The sequence below is a fragment of the Didymosphaeria variabile genome, assembly GCF_027946475.1.
Source record: "Didymosphaeria variabile strain IMI 356815 chromosome Unknown scaffold_5, whole genome shotgun sequence".
NCBI lineage: Eukaryota > Fungi > Ascomycota > Dothideomycetes > Pleosporales > Didymosphaeriaceae > Didymosphaeria > Didymosphaeria variabile.
This window is the reverse complement of record NW_026611624.1, coordinates 4,166,634-4,187,895: the sequence shown is the minus strand read 5'-3', so window position 1 is coordinate 4,187,895 and position 21,262 is coordinate 4,166,634. Positions and strand designations below refer to the sequence as shown.

Sequence of the window (21,262 nt, the reverse complement as noted above, 5' to 3'; positions counted from 1 at the left end):
GCTAGGGCCAAGACTACCGTTGCGTAAACTGAGGATGTAATTGACATCAATTAACTCAAGATGTATTTGATGCAAACTCACAAGCTATCAGCTGATGCAGATGCTACGGCACGCCTTGACTGATCCTCACACATTCGTTACCCAGATGCTTCCCACCTTCTTCAATACCTTCTCTCTTTCTCAAGCCTTCCCGTAATCTTCTTCTCGAACACGTCGGGCGGCAAGTTCCTCCCCGTCTTATCCTTGAACCTCCACGACACCCGCTCCCACACCATTGAGCAATCCTGCTGCAAGATCCTCGCAACAATTTTCAACTCATCTTGTGAGAAGGTGCCGTCAGGCGCGACCTTGTACTCTGCTGGGTGGCTACTGCTGTGGTGTCGATGCGACCTATGCTTGTCTCTCTTTGTATCCGAGTGCCGCCGTGACGAGCGGTGCTTCTCGTGATCACCGGAAGACGCTGTTGAGGTAGGCTTTCGAGGAGAGCTAGATGTAGCCCATGTGTTGGCCCAGGAGTCGGCATCTGGGCCCTTGTCTTTCTTCTTGGACTTGTCATTCGAGGCCTTTGTCTTCTCCGGTGATGCAGCACCAGGCCATCCTCCACCACCCGACTCGTTTACGCCGCCGGTATTGCCTGAGTCGCCACCCCAACCTGCGAAACCACCCCCAGTGTCGGCTTTGTTATTAGCCCAAGTTGGATCACCACCACCACCAGCGACAGTGACTCCCCATCCACTGTTGCTTCCTGTCTTGGAGGAGCTTGACTTGCTCAGCTTGCTCTCACTTTTCTTGTCTTTGTCTCCGGCATCCCAATTAACGCCACCCCAGTCTGCTGTCGCAGCACCGCCTCCGATATCGACACCGGCAGATCCCCAAGGATCGGGAGCAATATTGGGTTCGCTTTCCTTCTTCTTTTCCTTCTCCATCTCCTTCTTCTTCTCTTTCTCCTTCTCCTTTTCTTTCTCCTTCTCCTTCTCCTTTTCCTTTTCCTTCTCGTCCTTGTCGTTCTTCCCTTCGCTGTTCTTATTGTTGTCGTCTTCTTTGCTAGGCTCAGCAGTCCAGGTATCTCCGGCCCATGTGTCCATTCCGCCTGCATTGTTGTCATTTCCAGACTTGTTCCACTCTGGTCCTCCACTATTGTCATTATCCCACCCCGTCGTTAATAGGGCATTGTTACCGGTCCCAGTCGCAGCATCCAGGTCAAAAGTGTCCCATCCGCCTGCATCGCCAGTTACTCCATCATCTTTCTTAGAGCCCTTGTTGGAAGCACCGGATTTATTATCGTCTGCGCTATCGAACAGGGCAGCGTATGGGTTATCCCAACCGTCTCCACCGGCGGCCTCTTCTTTTTTGTCGTCCTTCTTCTGTTCTTCCTGCCTGTTCTGGTTCTGATTCTGGCCTTTACCATTCTGCTTCTGACCACTGCCTTGGTTGTTACCTTGCCCGCCACCCTTCTTGCCCCCCTTGCCTTGGATATTGGCGGGCTTCCAGCCGTCGGGCTTGATCTGTTGGAAGCGTTCTTTACATTCGTCCTTGTTCTTCCCGGTCGCCTCTGCGATACGGTCCCATTGAGTACCTGGGTTTTCGTTCTTCATGCGCATGATCGTTCTATCCTGCTCGTCGGTGAAACCGTATTCGTTGGTGACGCCCTTCTTGTACTCGATCTCACCGGAGACGTTTGCTTGACCGCTCGCCTCGTTCTTTGCCTCGTTCTGGCCTTTCCCAGACCAATTGGCTGTCTTTGCTTGGCTCTTCACCGCCGCAGCGGCGTCCAGCGCATTCAACAGGCGCGGTTTGCCTTTACCGGTCAACCTGCCCCTTCGGCCATCGCTAGCTGCCCATTCAAGAGCCGCGCCGGGTGTTGTCAGCTGCGCAACGCATTAGTGTATATAGAGCCTGAGTGAGCGCGCGTTCACACACCATGCCCCGGTAGCTGTTCAGCGGAAGCGGCTTCGGCGGGTCCTTGAAGGGCTTGTTGCTGAGCCCAAGGAGATACGAGGTCCTGATACGCGGAGGCTGGTTGTCGGCCATGTCGGCTAAGGTGGGGATGAAGTGCCGTGGCATTCGGATTGTGATATGTAGTTGGGTGAACGAAGAAGCTCGAAGAAGGGAGGGGAGGTAGTGGAATTGATGCTCCGAAAGCGCACACCAGGGAGATTTCGGAAGTAAAGCAGACAAACGGAGAATTCGGCAGACGTGTTATGGGAATTAGGGTTGAGTGAGTGATGTCGCTGGCTTGGCAACGCAGCCGGCCAGTGTTGCGCGTCATCACCAGCCATTGAGGGTCTCGGAAATAAGAAGGTGAACGACAGAGAGAGAAATGAGTGAAGCGTCAAGGCCATAGTGAGATGAAGGGAACATCAACGGCAGAATCGTTTCCATCATTCTCGACCTATGCTCTTGCCGCGCACTCAAACCTGGCAAGGAACGCGCGACCCCTAGACTTGAACAAGGAGCCTGCCGGCATCTTTACACGCGAATGACAGTTGAAAGAGGATACATGATAAATAGGAAGCGATCTAGACGATTGAAGCAACGAAACCGAACATTAAACGGACAACATGAAGGATGTGATTTGGGAAATTTGGTGCATACTGAAAACGAGGTCTAGTAATGAAAATCATCAAGCTAGACATCACAGTTGAGATTTCACTCGTTTTATGTGTACTGCTTTGAGTCAATACTTGAAAATGTCTGTTGTTTGTGCTGTGTTGTTGCGTCCTGCATCGTTTGAAGATAAAGTGCAGCTCTGGCAAAGGGTTAAAAGGGTAAACATTTCCTTGGGATATTACAGGATTATCCTTTTAGCAAATGAGAGTCTCTTGCCATCAAGACATGGAAAACCATGGTTGAATGTAAGTGATGAAGTCCTCGAGCCCCACCCGCCCCATCCCCACGCCTCGGCCCGACCATTCCTCCGCCCAGGAACCCTGAACCGTGGCATCTCCAATGCAACCCCAAACATTCGCGCCAACCGTCCGCGAAGCTTCATTCCACACCGCAACACCGCCAAATTAGCAGCCCGCCATGATATTTCCGTCCTTCAGCGTCCTCGCCGCGGCCTCGAGCCTGCTCGCTCTCGCCTCGGCGCACAACATCCAAATGAAAGCCTACATGCGCGAATGCTTCCACGAACAATTGCACAAGGACGATAAGATGACTGTGACGTTTCAAGTGGGCGATCGGGAGTTTGGCGGGAGCGGGAATCTGGATATCGATTTCTGGGTACGGATGCCTGCAAACCCATTCAACTTGGAGATCAAGCGCGGACGCATGTCCAACATAGGCTGCATTCGAGAACTCGCGCATTGCGTCTTCTAGCGAAGCCGGACCTGGACGAGAAGGAGTACACACCACTAACACACCCCCAGATCGAAACCCCCTCCCGCGCCTACCAGGTCCACGAACGCGGCGTCTCCTCCGGCGACCACTCCTTCACCGCAACCGAAGACGGAAAATACACCTACTGCTTCAACAACGAGCACTGGGGCGCGAACACAAAGGAGGTCAGCTTCAACGTCCACGGAATAGTCTACGTGCCCGAGCACGAGGCGCCACAGGATCCGCTCGAGAAAGAAAGTACGTTTCACCCCGACTCCTCTAAACAAGGGAGGATGGATGCAGGTTTGAGGCTACACGCTAACAATGCCAGTCCGCTCCCTCTCCGAACTAGTCGCCCAAGTAAAAGACGAGCAAGGCTACATCGTCGTCCGCGAGCGCACCCACCGCAACACCGCCGAATCCACAAACTCGCGCGTAAAATGGTGGAGCATCTTCCAGCTCACGCTCCTCGTCGGAGAGGGCATCTTCCAGGTCTGGTGGATCAAGCGCTTCTTCGAGGTCAAGCGCCTCGTGTAGAACCCGAGGCCCATGGGCGGCTTCGAGAAGTTTGCGACAAGGTGGTGGGACTGGTGCGATCGACGGTTTAGCTCGAGGCATTTCTAGCTTGGCGTTTTGTGGGTTGCGTTTGGCGTATGTACTGCGCTGTTTGCTGGTACGGCAATGCTGCAAAATGGAATGGAGTTTGGCTGGGACCGAGTGTACGATTGATTCGTAGAGCGCTTGCGTTAAGATATCAACGATTGCATTGCCATTGCGAATCTTTTTCGTTGATGTGCTGCTCCTGCACTGCGATTTTGGAGCAGCTCGCAAAGGGAGAGCCCCTTGCTGTTTTGATCGATACTATGCTGGGCAAGGCTTGCTCTTCAGACTGTTCCCAAAACCCTGCTACAGCTGCCCGTGAGCGAATGAGCAATGTTCAAACCCATCTTTCCCTGCCCCAAAAGTCCAAAGTCAAGCCAAACCATTCCAAACGCGTCCACCTCATCACTGCGCATCCTCTGGGCGGACCCGCACGGTCCTATCATGCCGCAAGAGCTGATCGTAAAGCGGCGCCTCCGGATCCCCAACCACGATGTGATCCAGATTCATTGCCCCAATACCCTGTGCAATTCCCATCACCACATCCGAGGCATCCCGTGCGTCTTCTGCGCTCACAGGTCCGCAGTCAGTGTCCAGATTGACTTTCCTCCTACTGCCGTTAGCCATTGTTGCAAAACCCAAGCTGAGTGACTTACACGCCAGGAAACAAATCATAGTCCACGGCATTCGGGTCCGTGGCGCCAGTGACAGGCGCCCTTCTCAGCAATCCACCCAACTCCCTCCGATTAGCAGCCATCCAATATGCTTTATGGAATCTCTTCTCCCTGGGCTGCATATCCTTGCTCCACTCCCTAACCTTCTTGATGTACCCCTCCTTCTCCATCGTCTTTAACCACGTCTCCACACTCGGGGTGAAGGTAACCCAGTGAATCCAGTCGTCCTCGAAGCAGTGGTAGCCGTACGTCCCAATGGTCGTGGTGCTTTCCCTCTGGAGGGTGGTATGCGCCCAAGGGTCGGTTGCGTTGTGCAGGACGAGGAGGGAGAGGGCGTTACCAGAGTGGATGAAGCCTTGCGTGCTGTGGTAGAAGCGGTACTCAATGTTTTGTACCGAGCCATATTGTGAGAGCAGCGTTGGCGAAGGGGGATGGTCGGAAGTGTTGTTATCAAGCCAGGCTTGTCTGTGGACTGTTAGTGGGCCAACTCACCGCAAGGGAGGTCAATTGAATGGGATGCTCACGCGTAATAACACCCGGTAGTCATAGGCACGATCTCGTAGAGGGTTACTGGTGCCTGGTAGTCCCCGTAGTCGGCAACGATTCGCTGATCAGTGAGCCCAACAGAGCTTCGGTCTAGAAAAGTCAGTGAAGGCTCTTCATTGTACTCAGAAGCGAGTGTGAAGTGAGTTGTGAGTTAGAAGGGTATTGCACAGTGCTCGAAAACAAGCTTTCAGCCACAGGACCTAGCTCGGGATCTTCCTGGTAGACAAAGCTAGTAAAGAAGGTAGACATACCATGATCTGCAGAGACAGGCCTCAAATGCTCCTGCAGACGTCCGCTAGCCTGTCCCTGCGAGGTAAAACTTGGGTAACGTCGCTCCTCGTCGCTCTGGAAAGATGAGGTGCCGATGGTATGCCCCTGTGGAGAACGATTAGACCCCGGATCCGTAGCCCAAGCATGCAGTTCTGGGCGGAATCCCCCGTAGGGATTCACATCTGGGGAGTCTTGGCTCGAGCTACTGAATGGTGAAGGAATTGATCGCAGCGCATTCCCTGGGTGCGCGTAGGGTGATTCGGAAATTGGCGAAGTCTGACTGATTGTAGAGTATGGCGTCGAGGCGCTACGAGATCTGCTGGGAGCCAATGGTGGTGGCATGTTTGTTCTGGGTGGGCGAGCAGTGCTTCTACGCGAGGGGCGAACAAAGACATCCTCCGCGTCTCCATTGTGCGGGCTCATGTTGGCATGAAGATATGTTCGGTCCGACGAACGTCTAGCCGAAGTAGCATCATTGAGCGAAGTTGGAGTTGCCGAGCTGGGTGGCGCATATGGACTAAACGTACTGGAAGGCTGTAGGGTGTAGCCGGTACTACTGCTACGCCGATCATCAGTCACGTACGGACTTATATAGCCCCCCTGCATCGGAGTATTGATACGAGACTGTAGCGGCCACGCTATATCTCCTGTGGAAGTAGAAGCAGGCGACGTGAACTGCTGAGAAGTGAAGCCAGGAAAGAAGCCGGGAGTGAATCGAGGCTCGATTCGCGCCGTGCCGCCAGAGGATGGCCTTTCACTTGCCGATGATGAGCTCACAGGCCGATAACCGGCTGGGACGGGTCGCTGTCTAGACCGTTGAGGCGTAAGCAAAGCGTCGACTGCCTCCTGGAGTGCCTCCTCGGAGCCGAACGACGGTTCAGGCCAATGGGGTCGATTGCTAGTGGGTGGTCGCGAATTCAAGTCTGGAAAGCCGTGCGAGTTATGCTGCAGTGTACCTCTAGGGTTCGTAGTCACGTCATCTTGTTGCGTGTTTCCAGTGTCTGCAAAAGACGATTGGGGTGCGGCTCTGGGGTAATGGCCAGCAACACCAGGAATCCCTCCATGAGGAGCAACGCCAGACCGAGCCACAACACTGGTGTTTCCCAGTTGGGAGGCGTCACGCCTTACACCACGCGATTGATATGCCTCGATGCCGATGGGCGGTTGTGGGGCATTTTGAGGATGAATTGGCCGGTGCTGAGTTCCCTCGTAGGCAGTCCTTCCCGCAGAGCTCGGTGGCAAAGGATTGGTGTCGGTATAGCCACTATGGCTCAATGTTAGCAGATCGGAAGAAGCACTGTGAAGGTTGTCAAAATACGTATACATCCACGTTGGGTACCCCGGCTGTTGTTGCGAACGAGTTTGGCTACTACCCAGCTGGACTGGAGCCGGCGAAAAGACCGGAATGAGGGCAGTTGCATCTGGGCCGGGAGGAGCCTGGCGGAAAGAACCAGGCACCGGATTTGGGCGTGTGAGTGGTGCCAGGCCGGGAAGTTGCGGCCCCGAGCTGTTATTGTCATTGGCAGCAACTCCATCGTCGATACCTGCACCTTCCGGAAAGCCTTCCGCAGCTGGCTGCCTGTTTGTCCCTGGAACCGCCGAGTTGTCCCAAGGTGGATGTGCTGATTGTCCCGAATCGTGCGGTGTCCCCGCCATTGTGCCGGTAATATCTCTTGTCAATGCACGGCCTGTTCGCAAACACGTTAGTATGGTATTTCTCAAGTGGCGATCGCGAAGGTGAGCGTTTGGTTGAGTGCGGGGAGTTGGTTATATACTTGTGGAGGAGACGATTTTGCGAAATCGAGGTGACACACGCTATAGTCCGATTTGCTGTAACTCGACGCCATGTGAATGAGGAGATTCGGTATGATTTGGTCAGCTGGCTGGCACCAAGCAAGCGATACATATTGCCTACTTCACAGGCGTATATGTGCTGGCGCGGGGATCGCATCTGTGGTACTTTCGCAACTTCACGACTGCGTTTGTAGCGGTGAAGCGGACAGCCACGAGAGTGCAGAGCTCGGCCATACGATACAAACTACATTGAAGCCGGATACTGACCTTCTCGATACCACGTATCTCAAATACACGCACACGTACTTGAAGCCGGCCAATGAGAAAGATATCGAGTAGAAAGTTTGCACTGGTCGAATCATACATTTGATTGTGCTGATGTCGAGCGGAGGTGCCAACACCATCATATTGGCTAAGTTCCAACAAGCAGTATCCAAATACCAACCAGGGCACTTACTCGATGTTTACTCCACCTCTTCGTCCTGCACACTCATATTATCAACGCTACCTTCCAGGCCGGTGCTCTCCTGCTTTAGCATGTTGGGCTTCTTGCCTTTAGGCCTAGGCTTGCGCTTCTTCCCAGTTCCCTCCGTGATCGGAGGCGCATCACGCACCCAGCGGGAAATTGCTTCTGCACGCTCGGTGGAGATGGGGTACTCTCGTCCATCATCTTGTGCCCATCGCTTCGGAGCAGGTGCGGGACTAGCAGGGCTCCCATTAGCTGAAGAGTCTGTGGGGGTGCCGCTGCCATTCTTCGCACGCTGCTCTGCCTCGTCGTCTTCGCGGAAGCGGCGCTCCCGGGCACGGACAGCGCGTTGAAATGACTCTTCATCGACAACACGCTCGTCGGCGAGCGCCTCGAGGATGGCTTCATGTTTTTGACGTTCGCGCTTCTGCGTTTCTGTCTCTTGGCGCTCACTCTTGCTCTCATCGGATGAACCGTTCTTGCCATGTCCGGGAAGAGGGGCAGGGCGACAAAGCTTCTCCCATGAGGTAGATAGGCCAACCCAGTTGCTCGCACGGCGCAGCACTTCAATCCAGTCTGCGCGCGCAGGCGAGCGCGCTGCAAGGAAGATCGGGTAGCCGTCGCAGACACGAGCCAAACGAGCCGCGTTATGTGCGTGTCGCTGAAGTTCCTTAGGCGGCGTCTGAATAAGAGCATGGCAGAGAAGGAGCGAGTGCAGCGCATCGGTTAGAAGAGGATGATATGTGATACTCTCGTGGGAATCAGCGAAGGCGGTTGCTGCAGCCGACGCCGCTGATTCTGAGGGGTCCTTGGCGCCGGCGTGAGGGAAAGGAGGGAGCGACGCTGGTGGTGCCGAATCGAAAAGCTGGGATATCTTAAAGATTTCGGGGGCTGGCAATTTCGGCCAAGCAGCACGATCGTGTCCACGGGATCCGCGATGAGGAACAAGAGCTTCGGAAATAGGAGAGGCAGCAGCTGAAGATGAATCAAGCAAACGATCTAATGGCTTGTTGAACGTTCCCTTGGGATATGAACCATTGGCCGAACCTTCAAGCCGTCTCAAGAAATCCTCTGCAACCTCAGCCGATATGCCAGGTGTGTAGTCGAAATGTGACAGAAAGGCTGTGTAGTCACGCAGGGCACGCTTGGCGTTCGTTCGCACCTGTTTCCGTGCCTCAGCGCGACGGCGATTCCCCTCTACTTCCTCAACAGTCTCCTCATCCGGCAATTCTTCTGCGGCTACTTGAACATCTCTTGCTGCTTTAGCTTCCTCCGCCTCTTTCAGTCCATCCAACGCGCCATGCACGTGTTGGCAGGCGATTGTGAAGTAGACGCCCGCACGATGGAACAACAACTGCGTTTCTAGTGAATTAGGCTGGTCCTCGTCGGGTATCTTGACCTCCTGTCTCCAATCTCGTCCGTGCTGATCCTGTATTGATCTCGCCAGGACCAATTGGTCCTTGCCTGCGCGGTGCTGCGCGTTGATGTATCGCGCCACAGCCAACGCTTCCGAGAGGTCTCTTGCCGAGTTCACATAATCTTCCTTAAAGATACGCGTCAACGCTCTCGTCCGCAGGGGTGATCCATCACTTGGGCGCTCTGCTATTATTTCATTTAGCGTATCCAGCGGTGTACATTGGGCCATCATCCGTGACGGAATCTTCTCGTGGAAAAAGTGCACGTATTTGGCATCGACATCGTTCGCATTCCTCTGCAGCACAAATTGGGCGACATCCTCCAGCGTCGAGGCTGATTGCATTGTCGCCACACTGGCTGCGATCTCGTCTAAGTGGTATGCCTGGCTCAATTTCGCCGTCGCCAACTCGCGCATGCGATGTTTCCGCTCCCTACTCAGCTTAGCATTTCCCCCGTGCCCACCATACCCTATCCCCAGCGCTGCAGCGTTTCCAAGCATGCCATTGCCCGCGTTCAACGAGTTGCTGAGCGCCGCTGAGGTGAGACCGCTAGTGGCGCGAACGGCGAGGTTCGTGGCTTCATCGACGGCCTTGCGGATCTTGACGAGGTCATAGAAGACGGCGGGATCAATGGGGTGGGGGCGCGGAGAGAGGTAGTTGCTGTGCGCGAGCGACTCAAGCACCTCTGGTGGGAGCTGCAACCATGGCCCGTGAAAGGAAGAGATGTAGCGCCAATGCCTGGAGTACCACGGTCAGATCCAATTCTTGCCTACTACAACCTGAAGAAGTCCAGCGACGTGCCTCCACGAGACCTACTTATTGCGACATATTATTAGTGCCGACGTCGACGGTTCCGGCGGCGGCGGCGCCTTTTTCGCGTTGCCGTTGGACGATTGGGGCGTGCTGGTACCGCTGTTGTCGGAAGGAGAGTCGACCTGCGCACTCTTCTTTTTCTTGGCCATGCTGAAAGAAGGACCTACGAGGCAGCAGTTCGCGATGCAGCGCTGCCGTTTGGTGCGATTCGCGCGTCGTTGTACTCAAACAATAATTTAGTGCTCCGCTTCTTGGCAACGCGGGCAATCGTGCATCCCTCACACTCCGAGTCTCCGACAAGGCTGGGGCCGCTGACCTCACCACTCACCTACACCATTTCTTTGTTAGCGGCTTCCCATCCGTTCATCTAGTGCACGGAATGCATTCTTTTACCCTCCTACCTTCACATGTATCTGCCTCACAATCGCGCCGCATCTCGCGTGGTCTTTTGTCTGGAGGATGTCAGTGAAGCATCCAGCAGAACTTCCAGGCGTCTCAGCTACATCTTATCCTCGAAGCAAGACCTCCATCGCCTACAGGTACCGAACGGGAAAATGGCGCCAGACTCAATTAGACTTTTCCGGCCCCAATCGTCACGCGTGCACGTGCATTCACTTACACTCATCACGTGCCGCTTCCAAGCAATTGAGCCAAGCAATTGAGCCACGGAGTCGCTTATGGACCTTTATGCGATTTCAGAAGACACCCGAACGTCACTTGCACGAAGATAACAGATGAGCCTAGCAGCTGCCAGATTCGAACATGCATAGCCGCCGATGCCGTCCGTGGGAGTGCTATAACGAGGAGGAATGGCTCTAGCAGATCTCGGAACGGCGCGCTGCAGCAGTAGAATTAAGCGACCGCTGATTGCGCAAACTCCTGTCAACCTTGATGACGCCAACACGTGTTGCGAGCGAACTGGAAGTTTCGATTGCTGAGGTCAGCTTGGCTACCGTCAACATAGGCCACGTTCTGGATGAACACAAGCTACGATCGACTTTGCTAAAGTAATCCTCTCACGCGGCGGGCCGCGCCTTTGCATTAATACCAGCTCCTTCTATTGAGGGCACTACCAGACGCAGGGCAGAAAGATCGTGTCTCGCAATACGAATAGATCCAACTAATGCGCTTGTGTGCGGCAGTCAATCGTGCACTGCGGCTCATGAAGAATAGCCGTTGCGTAGATCTTGCCCTCGGACTTTAGTTGGAAGTTCACAGATATATGACCAGGAAACCTTGTTCTGGGCCAGTTACTCTTGCACGCTGCACCTGTTGATAGGCTGCACACCTTTCCTTATCAAAGTGGAAGCCCAATCGGGAGAGCGCTTAGATGCAGGTGTGAACACCATTATGGAACGGCAATCACCTTCCTGTACGCGGTGAGCCTCCGGATAGTCACATCTCGCTTCCCTACCGCTGGGCCACCGCGCCACGACGCGTCTGCAGTTCACGATGGTTCAGCCCAGACTTTCTACAACGTTCAGAACTTCACCTCGGCTTGACTGACCTCATGTTTCTCGGATGATCTTTGTTTAGAGTTTGGTGTGTTTGGGATGCGACCCGGGTATGTTTCTATCCGACCCACAACGACAACGGCCCGAACACCAGCACGGTCGAAACAGCTTCTCGCCCCGTATTAAGAGATATGACTTCAGAGTGGGTTGCTACGAGACTATAAACAGCACCGCGCGCGGATGTTTCCAGACGTACAGCGTTGCGCGTCGAGGGCGACATGGGGTTAAATGCGCCAATCACTTGTCGAAGCTTAGCCCCGAGCTTATGTGCACTTCCTTACCCTTCCGCCAGGATGCAGCGGGGAAGCTTGCTAGCGACCACTACCCGTGGCCGCCTATCCGTCAGCACGTACTGGTGCGGGGTCATCCAAGTTCCTTGTTCCTCTAGAAACATTTGAGTTCATTGCCAAATTGCGGCGCAGCAGAAGAAATGGGGTCGGTGCGGAGCCTCACAAGCTTAGATTATGTAAAGACCTGGGACAGTGAAAGGACAATACGGCCATGTTACACGGCTGCTCACAAGCTTTCTAACGCGCTCAGTGATCTGCACTCGCACAGGCCCTGCTGTGGTCGTTCCCGGTGCTTGTCAAAAACGGCTAGGTTCAATATCCCACGAAGAGCGTTCAGCTCAAGGCCACGTCTAGGATTGCCCAGCCGCCCTCGTTTTGCAGGAAGCATTTCGGATCCAAAACTGGCTCCGCTTTCACGCCCGCTTTAATCTTGGGACTGTTGGGCCTGTGGGCACTGACGACAACACTCGTCAAGGCAAGTCTCCACCATATATACTAACGCTTATTCGGTGGTCCTACCTTGTGAAGCGAGGCCATACTGCGGAGCCTTGTCGAGCTCATAGCGTTGTGAAACTTTGCGTGGTAGTTGGGTGTGTGGCTTCTTTGATTCATTCGATGGTAGGTTCGGATGTCCACAATACTCAATCGACGACCACTAATGCAACATCAAGTAACAAGACCTTGGTGTGGATACCGTGACCGAAGGAATATAAACTTGTGACTTCGCTTGCCCCAGCCAAGTGTACGAGTAAGCCTTCTCCACTCTTCCCGCTCTTTAGTATACTTATCTCAAGTTCGTCCTAGGTGTACTCATACTACCCCTCTTTCGTCTTGTATCGCCTTCACTCTGATCTCTGAACACCATGGGTATTTTCCAGAAGTCCAAGCGACTCGTCGCAGAAGATCACAACATTCTGAGAGCACGACGAGATGGTGCGAGAGGCGCTCGCGCCCTTCCTCGAGTAGCGGGCAAGTATCTGGTCGATAAGGTACCGGTGGTGCACTGGGCCCCGCATTACAGCCCGCGATGGCTAGCCAACGACTTTCTTGCTGGCATCACTGTCGGTGTGATGCTTATTCCTCAGGCTCTAGCCTACGCTAAGATTGCGACAATTTCTGGAGAGTACGGGTTGATGAGTAGCTGGCTGCCCAACTTCCTTTACTTCTTCATGGGCACATCAAAAAGGTACGCACCCAGACTATGCCGTACAGCGAGCGTTCCAGGAATGTGTTCTGCAGACACGAACTGTGGAAATTCACGTTCAGCCCCTGAGCCATAAAGTACTGTAACGAACCGTGCTGACGAGCGCAACAGACATGTCAACAGGACCAACTTCACTGCTCGGTCTCCTGACGGCAGAGATCGTCCGTGACTACACAAGCGAGGGGGTTTTCTGCACAGTCTATCGCTTCCATGGTAGCCATGTGCATGGGCATCTACTGCTTAATCATTGGTGGACTCAAACTTGGTTTCCTGCTTGAGTTCGTCTCCATACCCGTTCTGCACGGCTTCATTTCCGCTGCAGGTATTGTGATCATGCTCGGCCAGATTCCATCACTCTTTGGTGTCAAGGTTGGAACAGGTACAGCCAAGATCATCCACGATCTCTTTGCTCAGATTCCGGTGAGTAGCTCCAGTAATACTGCGCCTGTCAGCACATCTAACGGCTTGTAGGACTTCAAAGGCCCCACCGTCGGTGTCGGCCTGGGCGGTATCGTACTTCTGGTCGCTCTGCAGAAGATGGGCCAGAAATGGGGCAGCAAGAACAAGACAATCTGGTTCATCGCTTTGGGTCGCGCTGCAATCGTTCTGGTTCTCTTCACTGGCATTTCCTACGGCGTCAACAAGGACATCGATCTTGACAACGACGACCCTGTATGGGAGCTGAGCAAGGTCAAGGTACGTCCTTATCTCTTTCGCACACAAGCAAGCCCCACCCCTGAGACGGCATCGCTCCATACGCTGTTCCTTTCACACACACTATGAAAGCTTCTCTAACTTTACCATAGTCCAACGGTATCAACGCCCCGAAGATGCCCCCGAGTGCACTTTTCTCCAGAGTGTTCCCCCGCGCTGTCGCACCCTTCCTTGCCGGTGTCATCGAACATCTTGCCATCGCCAAAGCCTTCGCCCGCAAGAACGGCTATGTTATCGACCCGGCACAAGAACTTGTATACCTCGGCGTGACAAACTTCTTTAATAGCTTCTTCTCCTCCATGGCCGTTGGTGGCGCCATGTCCCGCACAGCCGTCAACTCCTCGACCGGCGTGAAATCGCCCGCCTACGCCATTATCGCTGGCGGCGTCGTCGTCCTCTCTATCTTCGAGCTAAGCCCCGCCCTCTTCTGGATCCCCAAAGCCACCCTCGCCGCCATCATTGTCACAGCCGTGTGGGGTATCCTCTCGCCCCCTAAGATCTTCTGGCACTTCTGGAAGACCTCCTTCGTTGACTTCGTCGCCTCCATGCTCGCCTTCTGGCTCACTCTCTTTGAGTCCAGCGAAATCGGCATCGGCGCTGCAGTCGGCTTCCAGCTCGTATACCACATTCTCGTGACGGCTTTCTCGCGCGTGCACCGCGTCACAGCTGTGCCCGAGCGTGACCCCAACGTCGACTTTAACGACATGCCCACCGATGTCCAGGTCTTCAAGCCCCACCAGTCGCTTATCTTCTACAACGCGTTCAGCATCACGAACCAGTGCTTCGACGCCATCCAGACGTACTCCTCTGGCGCAAACATCTCCTTCGAGGTGCTTCGTGCGCAGCGCAACTGGAGTACTGCTGGTGAGCGACGTGCGAAGGCGCTGAGGAAACGCGCGGGTATCACGATGGAGCCGTCGAGACTGCATCTCGTTGTGCTGGATATGAGTATGGTCACCATCATCGACACTACAGGCTTGACTGCGCTGCAGGATCTCAAGGCTGATCTGGAGCGGTACGCAGGGAAGACTGCGGAGTTGAGATTCGCCAATGTGCATAGGGGTGTCAGGGAACGCTTCGAGAGGTTCGGCTGGGACTTGTACGACGGTGGTGCCCTCCCTGTTGAGAAACGCACCGAAGAGAGAAAGGGTAATGCGGTGTTCAACAGCGTTGTGGAAGCTGTGCGACACCCTCGCGTCGGGTCGGAGGACCCCGAGGAGGTTGTAGTTGTGGGATCTGAGAAGGTTTAGCCGTGCGGTGAGGGGCTTGCTTGTGGTACTGTCGCTTCTGCTGGACTTTTGGGCGGTGTTGTCTATTCTTTCATTGCGTCTTTCCTAGAGGCACGTTGCAGGGCAATGGCGGAGGATCTCCTTGTATGGTCTTTAACTGTCATGATTGTTCGTTCCTTGATATATATCCCTCTAGCTTGATGTGAATAGATGATTACGACCTTCTAAGCTCCAGCGTGCAGATGAGGAAACTGAGCATTGTCGAGACAGATCACTCACGGCCTCCCTCCTACCCTTGCTAGGTACATCATACTCATCCATTCCATCGGATATCGGACTTTCAAGCTTGATCCTAGCTCTACGTTTCATTAAACCCGTGCATGGTGTTGAAAGGTAACAATGACGAACAGCCAAGCATTGGCTTCAGCACGCCGCACATGGGCCTATAACTGGCTCCGAACGCACGTGACTTACAACTGCCAGGTACGCTTGGTTCCGTCATCGTGCGCAATACAAATACGTCCTGAATCCTTTAGATATACATTACTAGCGCTGGCGTTGGAGAGTATTGTCTAATATGGTATACCTTATACGAGCTGATGAACGTGGATGCGTGAGTGTTTAAGACGGTGCATGCATAAATACATAGCTGTTTTTGGATGGATTTGGAACCGGCAATCGCGACCTTCTCAATAAAAGATGCTTTTCATAGCATGAGGCTAATAACATTTCGTTTGTCTTTCAGGAAGCGCTAGTTGATGGAGCGGGGCTGCGATCAAGTTGAGCAGTATTAGCGAAGAAAGGAGCCGTCCTGATGGATGGCTATACGCCATACTCGAAGTCCGGTTTGGACAGCATCTAGAACGAATGAGCGACGTAGACCTCGAAAATACCTTCGTAATACGACTTAGCTTTCTGGAAGGACTGCATCATAGCTGGGTGTGGCTCGCCTGCAAGAAACTTGTGGGATGAGCTAGATCGACAAGTTGAACGTATTATGGGTATCTGAGACATTGTAACGGAGCAAGAATTTGTATGGCGTCAAACGCGATAGTTGCTGAAGACTTTTCTTGGCTGTACAGATGAATAATTATGGTGTCCAGAGTGAAATGAACTACAGTGATGTGATTGATAATGAAGTTGTGATTACGATTACCATAGGTACTTGTCTAAGCGCTCGACTGCGGCTCCCACTTTGTATGGATCTGGTCAAGAATGCCACCGTTATGAATGTGGCTATTCAGATACTGCGCTATGCAAAGTTTGGAGGAATAGCGCGGAGGTCGAGGTGGAGTAGGATTTCTCGAGACATAGCAATAGGACCGTGGACACTCATTGACAAATTTGTAAGCTCAGCAGGATCTAGCTTACCAACATAATCTTTGTGTAGCGCCCGATAGACTAAGGATGCGCTTGGCAGCTTATAGGAAGCGAATCCTGCTCAGAGTAACTTTGCGCTTCGGGGTACGTAATGCGGGTGGAAGATGCGCCTATCGATTGCCGGCCATTAGCGGTGAACCCGGTTATGTAGACTGGACGAGCCCTCTCCACTTCTTTCATGATAAGACTAAACTTCCCGAGTTCCAATCTCCATCAGAACATTTGTAGTCTGGGTAAGGTCTTGGCATCGTAGGATTACCCTAGGCGCCTGGTCGGACCTTCCGCGACCACACTCTTCATCTCCAAACTCCAACCCTATGATGTTCAACAGCGTTGCAACCCCATTTTCGAGAATGGCATTGCCGTCTCGGCTCCGAACACCTGCCGAAATTGCTGTGACAGGAAGGTGAGTGCATGTTAGCGTGTGACGCCCCGCAGCCAAGGTCTTGGAAACCACGATGGGCAATAGCTGGCGGAACTTGATCACCACCCTTTACACTCACCTATCCGAGTCAACGTGAAGACATGGTCACGGACACGACACCCCAGTTCTCCAGCCCTGCTATTTTCGGTCCACCCCGCTCCGTTATCAGTTCCATCATACCACTTACACCACTACCGACATCGGAGAAGCAATGCAGGATAACTTCATCAGCCGCGGGAAAGAATCCGAAGCAAAAGAACTTGATAGAAGCCGTCCTTGGCGTTGTAGATACCGAAGTTTTCCCCCAGGCCTGACGCTCAACGACTCGATATCTGCTTCGCACGAGTCATCACGACAGCCGCGATGGGCGAGATAGTCAGTCAATCGGAATGCGTGAGCGATCTGGTATTTCAGTGAATGAGTATATAACATCGTCTTGACCTGCCGTTGCACAGTCTTGTGCCTTGGCCCCCACTCTTCAAATCCCCACACCCAAGATGAAGTCAGCTACTGGTCTTCTCTTGAGCGCAAGCGCTCTTCTCGGTGCCTCGTGCGTAAACGGTCTTGCCGAAGAGGTCTTTGCTGCGATCGACAAACAGGATGACGGTTTGAGGACAGTCAACAAGGAAGTACGCTTTCCGATACATATCAAAAACGCATACTGTCGCTGACTAGCCGAAAAGATCTGGGAGAATCCTGAATTGGGATACAAAGAGGTGCACGCACACAAGATACTCACGGACTTTCTTGAAGAGCAAGGGTTCAATGTGACTCGTAGCGCATACAACTTGAGCACCGCGTTTCGTGCCGAGTACTCAAGCGGCGAGGGACGTGCCGTCTCATTCAACTCGGAATTCGATGCACTTCCCGGAATTGGACATTCTTGCGGACACAACCTGATCGCGACGATCGGTGTTGCTTCCGCGATTGGCGTCAAGGAGGCTTTGGAGAATCAGGGTGTGTCGGGGAAGGTAGTGTATGTGCCCAAAACCTCGACGCATCCTGCCTACACACAGCTAACGTGCCCCGTAGACTCATCGGTACACCCGCAGAGGAATCTATGGGCGGCAAGGTCAAACTTCTTGAAGCAGGTGCATACGATGACCTTGACTGTAGCTTGATGGCCCACCCTGGCAATGACCTTTATGCGTCGTATGGACGTACGCTAGCTTCTTGGAGAGCTAATGTCACCTGGAGCGGAGAGGCCTCGCACGCAGCCGCCGCACCTTGGCTGGGTCGAAATGCCCTCGACGGTTTCGTATCCGCGTACTCAAGCACTGGACTCTACCGCCAGCAGCTCATGTCGACGGATCGCATCCATCACGTCATCCAGGGAACGAGCGACATGGTAGCCAATATCATCCCGGATTTCGTCGACACCGTGTGGGGCGTACGAGGCAAGTCCCGACCCCGCGCCGAGCAGGTCCGAGAACAGCTCTTCCGGATCCTGTATGCGTCTTCAAACGCTACGAACACATCCATCGAGATCACTCCATTTCAAGACTACTGGGATCAGAACCCCAGCTTTCAATTAGCGCAGGCATACTACAATCTCCAGAAGGAATATCTTGATCCGTCTGAAGACAGTGAAACAGCCAACTTCACCATCACAGCACCCGAGGACGACGACGGCGAAGCATCAGCGTCGTCCGACCAGGGTAACGTTTCGTGGTTCCTGCCTGTGATTCAAGTTAGCTTCCCCGTTGGGGGTACAGCGCCTGTACATAATGCTGGGTTCCGCGAGCTTGCTGGGACTGTGAGTCAAGTATCATATACCGTGCGGCGGAGCTTTCGCTAATCTTGTGTAGGATTTCGCCCATGAGCAGGCGATAAAGACGGCAAAGGCGCTTGCGTTGACTGGAATACAGGTCTTGCAGAACGAGACTTTTGCTGAGGCCATGTGGACCGAGTGGGAGGCGATGATCAAGGAGATTTCGGTTGGTCTTAGTGAGAACATGGGGAACTCGACAAGGAATTCCACGCGGAAGCGCCACGTACACTAAAATGGACCTGGAGGATGGCTCGAGAGAATGAAGCATGTGTACTGCGCAAAAGCAATTCACTCTTAATGGGCATTGGGCAACATGTTTTCAAAATAGTTTCGATGAAAGGAAATCATGATAGACCAACCAGTAAGCGACAGAAAATGCGACGTTGCTAATAGAATGAAGTCTCGAAGCGTTGATCGATAATCGTTGGGGACTCGATGCACTTCCGATCACGTGTACATCCGTTTCGGTCGTAGCGCCAACCGGCATTACCCAGCGGGATATCTCGGACAAAATCTCCGGCCTGCGGTCGACTTTTCATCTCTGTTAACATTTCCGAATCATTTCAAATGTTGAAGTGCATCTTCCAGTGAAGCACAGGCGTCATCGTTTCGGCCACCGTTCGTTGTGATACCCGACTGACCTTCCGTGCGGCCGACCGACCATTCCCGCATTCTGACGAAGTGCGACTGCCGTGTTCACCCGAAACATTGAAATTTTCCAGCTCACACGCGACCACAACATCATGGGTTTCGCCATCAGCAGCGTGGAAGGCGCTTTGAGGAGCTCGTTATGAGTGTTTGCGCGGAACTTGATAGTTTCTCCAGTGTAAGTTAGAGATCCTTTTCCAGTTGTTGTGTCGTTCCTTCCTGTTCTGCTTCTCTTATTTGCCGAGTTTTCTCCGTACCTCTCTGCGGCGACAGAACGTCTTCACCATTTCTCTACTTTCAGATGCGCCGGAAGGCGAACAGTTCTCCTCGCTCGATATTGTGATTACATCGCGACCAACATAACATACACACCAAGTTAGACCAGCAGCGAACGTTGGCCTTCCCCTGCGCAACACCTGCCTGACACTGGACTCATGGCCAATATGTACATTCATTCGGATTTCTCGTAGCTTTTCTATTTCTGTTTAGTCTTTTCACTAAGCATTTGTCTTTTGCACCACAGGCACGTTCGTAGGCTTCAGTCCCGCATCTGATGTGAAGAATCGACTGCTGAACTCGCACCAAAGGCAGCTGCTGGCTTGGTCAGCCTGACGGCAGGCTCGCCACCATGAAGAGAAAGAGGTCTCCAGATTTGGCGGACCCGCGCGCCTGCCCAAAGATTGCCAAACATGGTACAACGTCCCTACAAGAAGGCACCGACAAGGCTGAACCGTGTCCGCTCTTGCGCGTTATTCAACAGTATGGCTTATTAATATCGATCGTCTCAAATTTCGCACCTGAAGACTTGTTCTCCTTGGCAGCAGCATCGAAAGCTACCTACAAAGCCTTATTCTCCGGCAAAGCTAGTATGCTCAACATCTTCAGCAAGATGCCCTGCTCTGGGAGAGGCATCGCTCTCCGCCGCTCTATTCACAAAAGATCGCCTGCCTCTATGGGCCCTCGGTGCGTACGCTACGACGTGTGTGGAACAAACAGTGTAAGGCCTGTCGAAACACATCCTTGTGTCAAATGCAAGTTCACGACATGCGACGAATGTCGCATACACTGCGTGTTCAACAGCACCATTGAGCCCGAAGATGAGCCAGATGATTTGCCGACATACAGTGGTTTCGTCCTTCTTTCGAGTACTGATATGGGTATCCTGACACCGGCGCATCTCAATCTGTCCGGAGCCACGACAATCACCCCGTTCCATGACCGAGGCTATCTCGACACCCCATGGACAGCCCAGCAACCTGCCTATCTCGAATCGGTCGATGATATCCTCGATTTCAATCTTGGGCAAGGACCCCTGCGACTCGCGGATGGCTCTACCGCTCGACACCCATCCTCCGTCATCAAGGCGTCTTGGGAATATACGGAAGAGCGGAAACTGAAGATGTGCTTTAATTGTCGAGAGGGACAAAAAGTGGGCGAGTTCCATCCCGAGCAGCATGAGTGTGATTGTACCCTTCGTGAACACATACTCGGACGATGGTTGTGCCTAGAGTGCTTCCAAGAAGAGAGTCAAGCTATCAGGGACATCACCAAAGCCCAGATGGCTTTCAAATATCCGAAGCCCGACGTCAGGAGCAGCTGCTCGTATATTCGCTGCAGCTGTGGCAAATGCCTTAATGGCATGGGTCGACTTGTCTGCCTCTGGTGTAGAGGCATAATCCAGGAAACAGGTCTTTGAAAACATAGGAACCTCCCCTTTATGTTTCGCAGGAGAATTGCCAGGATTTCCGGATCGTCCGAATGCTCAAGCCTAGCAAGACTGAGTATGGAGGATCCCATGTTCGAGACTTTGACGACACAAGCGACACATTCCCCGTCGCAACGATATCTTCGAACTCTGCTTATTATTGCTTGCCAGCACGGCGTGGTGTCCCGCGTTCTTTCGGAGTTTACCGGCGCATTTGGATTATACCCACGGTCGCACGATTTATTACAAAAAAAGCTCTCCTCTCGATGTACATTGTATCACCACCTGTAACCATGATTTCACTTCACATTATTGCTTTCAGATACCTCTGTACTACTAAAATTTCACCAAGCTCGTAAAAGAGCGTAATGTCCGATACACAAGCTGACGAAACAAAAGCCCCAATTACTGTACAAGTCCCAAAATACTAGTTATTTCTGTTCACACGTCCTTGTCTTACCTGCATCTTCTGCACAGTGTTCTT

The 21,262-nt window shown here is 53.1% G+C and overlaps 6 protein-coding genes across 6 annotated transcripts; 3 read left to right on the top strand and 3 right to left on the bottom strand.

Moving 5' to 3' along the window:
• Window positions 1–161: 161 nt before the first annotated feature.
• N0V89_007841 (uncharacterized protein) lies at window positions 162–2,031 on the bottom strand (the record flags this gene model as incomplete). Its single annotated transcript, XM_056216602.1, has 2 exons — window positions 162–1,868; window positions 1,921–2,031. 2 exons carry the CDS (start codon window positions 2,029–2,031, stop codon window positions 162–164), a joined length of 1,818 nt encoding a protein of 605 aa, XP_056070849.1.
• A 996-nt stretch (window positions 2,032–3,027) lies between these two features.
• EMP24 (p24 complex component) lies at window positions 3,028–3,858 on the top strand (the record flags this gene model as incomplete). The annotated part of the gene is made up of 3 exons (XM_056216601.1): window positions 3,028–3,225; window positions 3,372–3,579; window positions 3,653–3,858. 3 exons carry the CDS (start codon window positions 3,028–3,030, stop codon window positions 3,856–3,858), a joined length of 612 nt encoding a protein of 203 aa, XP_056070848.1.
• A 715-nt stretch (window positions 3,859–4,573) lies between these two features.
• N0V89_007839 (uncharacterized protein) lies at window positions 4,574–7,067 on the bottom strand (the record flags this gene model as incomplete). The annotated part of the gene is made up of 4 exons (XM_056216600.1): window positions 4,574–5,060; window positions 5,120–5,231; window positions 5,393–5,516; window positions 6,795–7,067. The coding sequence occupies 4 exons, from the start codon at window positions 7,065–7,067 to the stop codon at window positions 4,574–4,576; spliced, it is 996 nt and encodes a 331-aa protein (XP_056070847.1).
• Window positions 7,068–7,669: 602 nt separating this feature from the next.
• N0V89_007838 (uncharacterized protein) lies at window positions 7,670–10,048 on the bottom strand (the record flags this gene model as incomplete). Its single annotated transcript, XM_056216599.1, has 2 exons — window positions 7,670–9,824; window positions 9,903–10,048. 2 exons carry the CDS (start codon window positions 10,046–10,048, stop codon window positions 7,670–7,672), a joined length of 2,301 nt encoding a protein of 766 aa, XP_056070846.1.
• A 2,518-nt stretch (window positions 10,049–12,566) lies between these two features.
• Window positions 12,567–14,871, top strand: N0V89_007837 (uncharacterized protein; the record flags this gene model as incomplete). The annotated part of the gene is made up of 5 exons (XM_056216598.1): window positions 12,567–12,889; window positions 13,019–13,068; window positions 13,125–13,327; window positions 13,379–13,603; window positions 13,714–14,871. The coding sequence occupies 5 exons, from the start codon at window positions 12,567–12,569 to the stop codon at window positions 14,869–14,871; spliced, it is 1,959 nt and encodes a 652-aa protein (XP_056070845.1).
• A 2,280-nt stretch (window positions 14,872–17,151) lies between these two features.
• N0V89_007836 (uncharacterized protein) lies at window positions 17,152–18,657 on the top strand (the record flags this gene model as incomplete). Its single annotated transcript, XM_056216597.1, has 4 exons — window positions 17,152–17,283; window positions 17,338–17,630; window positions 17,687–18,410; window positions 18,463–18,657. 4 exons carry the CDS (start codon window positions 17,152–17,154, stop codon window positions 18,655–18,657), a joined length of 1,344 nt encoding a protein of 447 aa, XP_056070844.1.
• Between the last annotated feature and the right edge of the window lie 2,605 nt (window positions 18,658–21,262).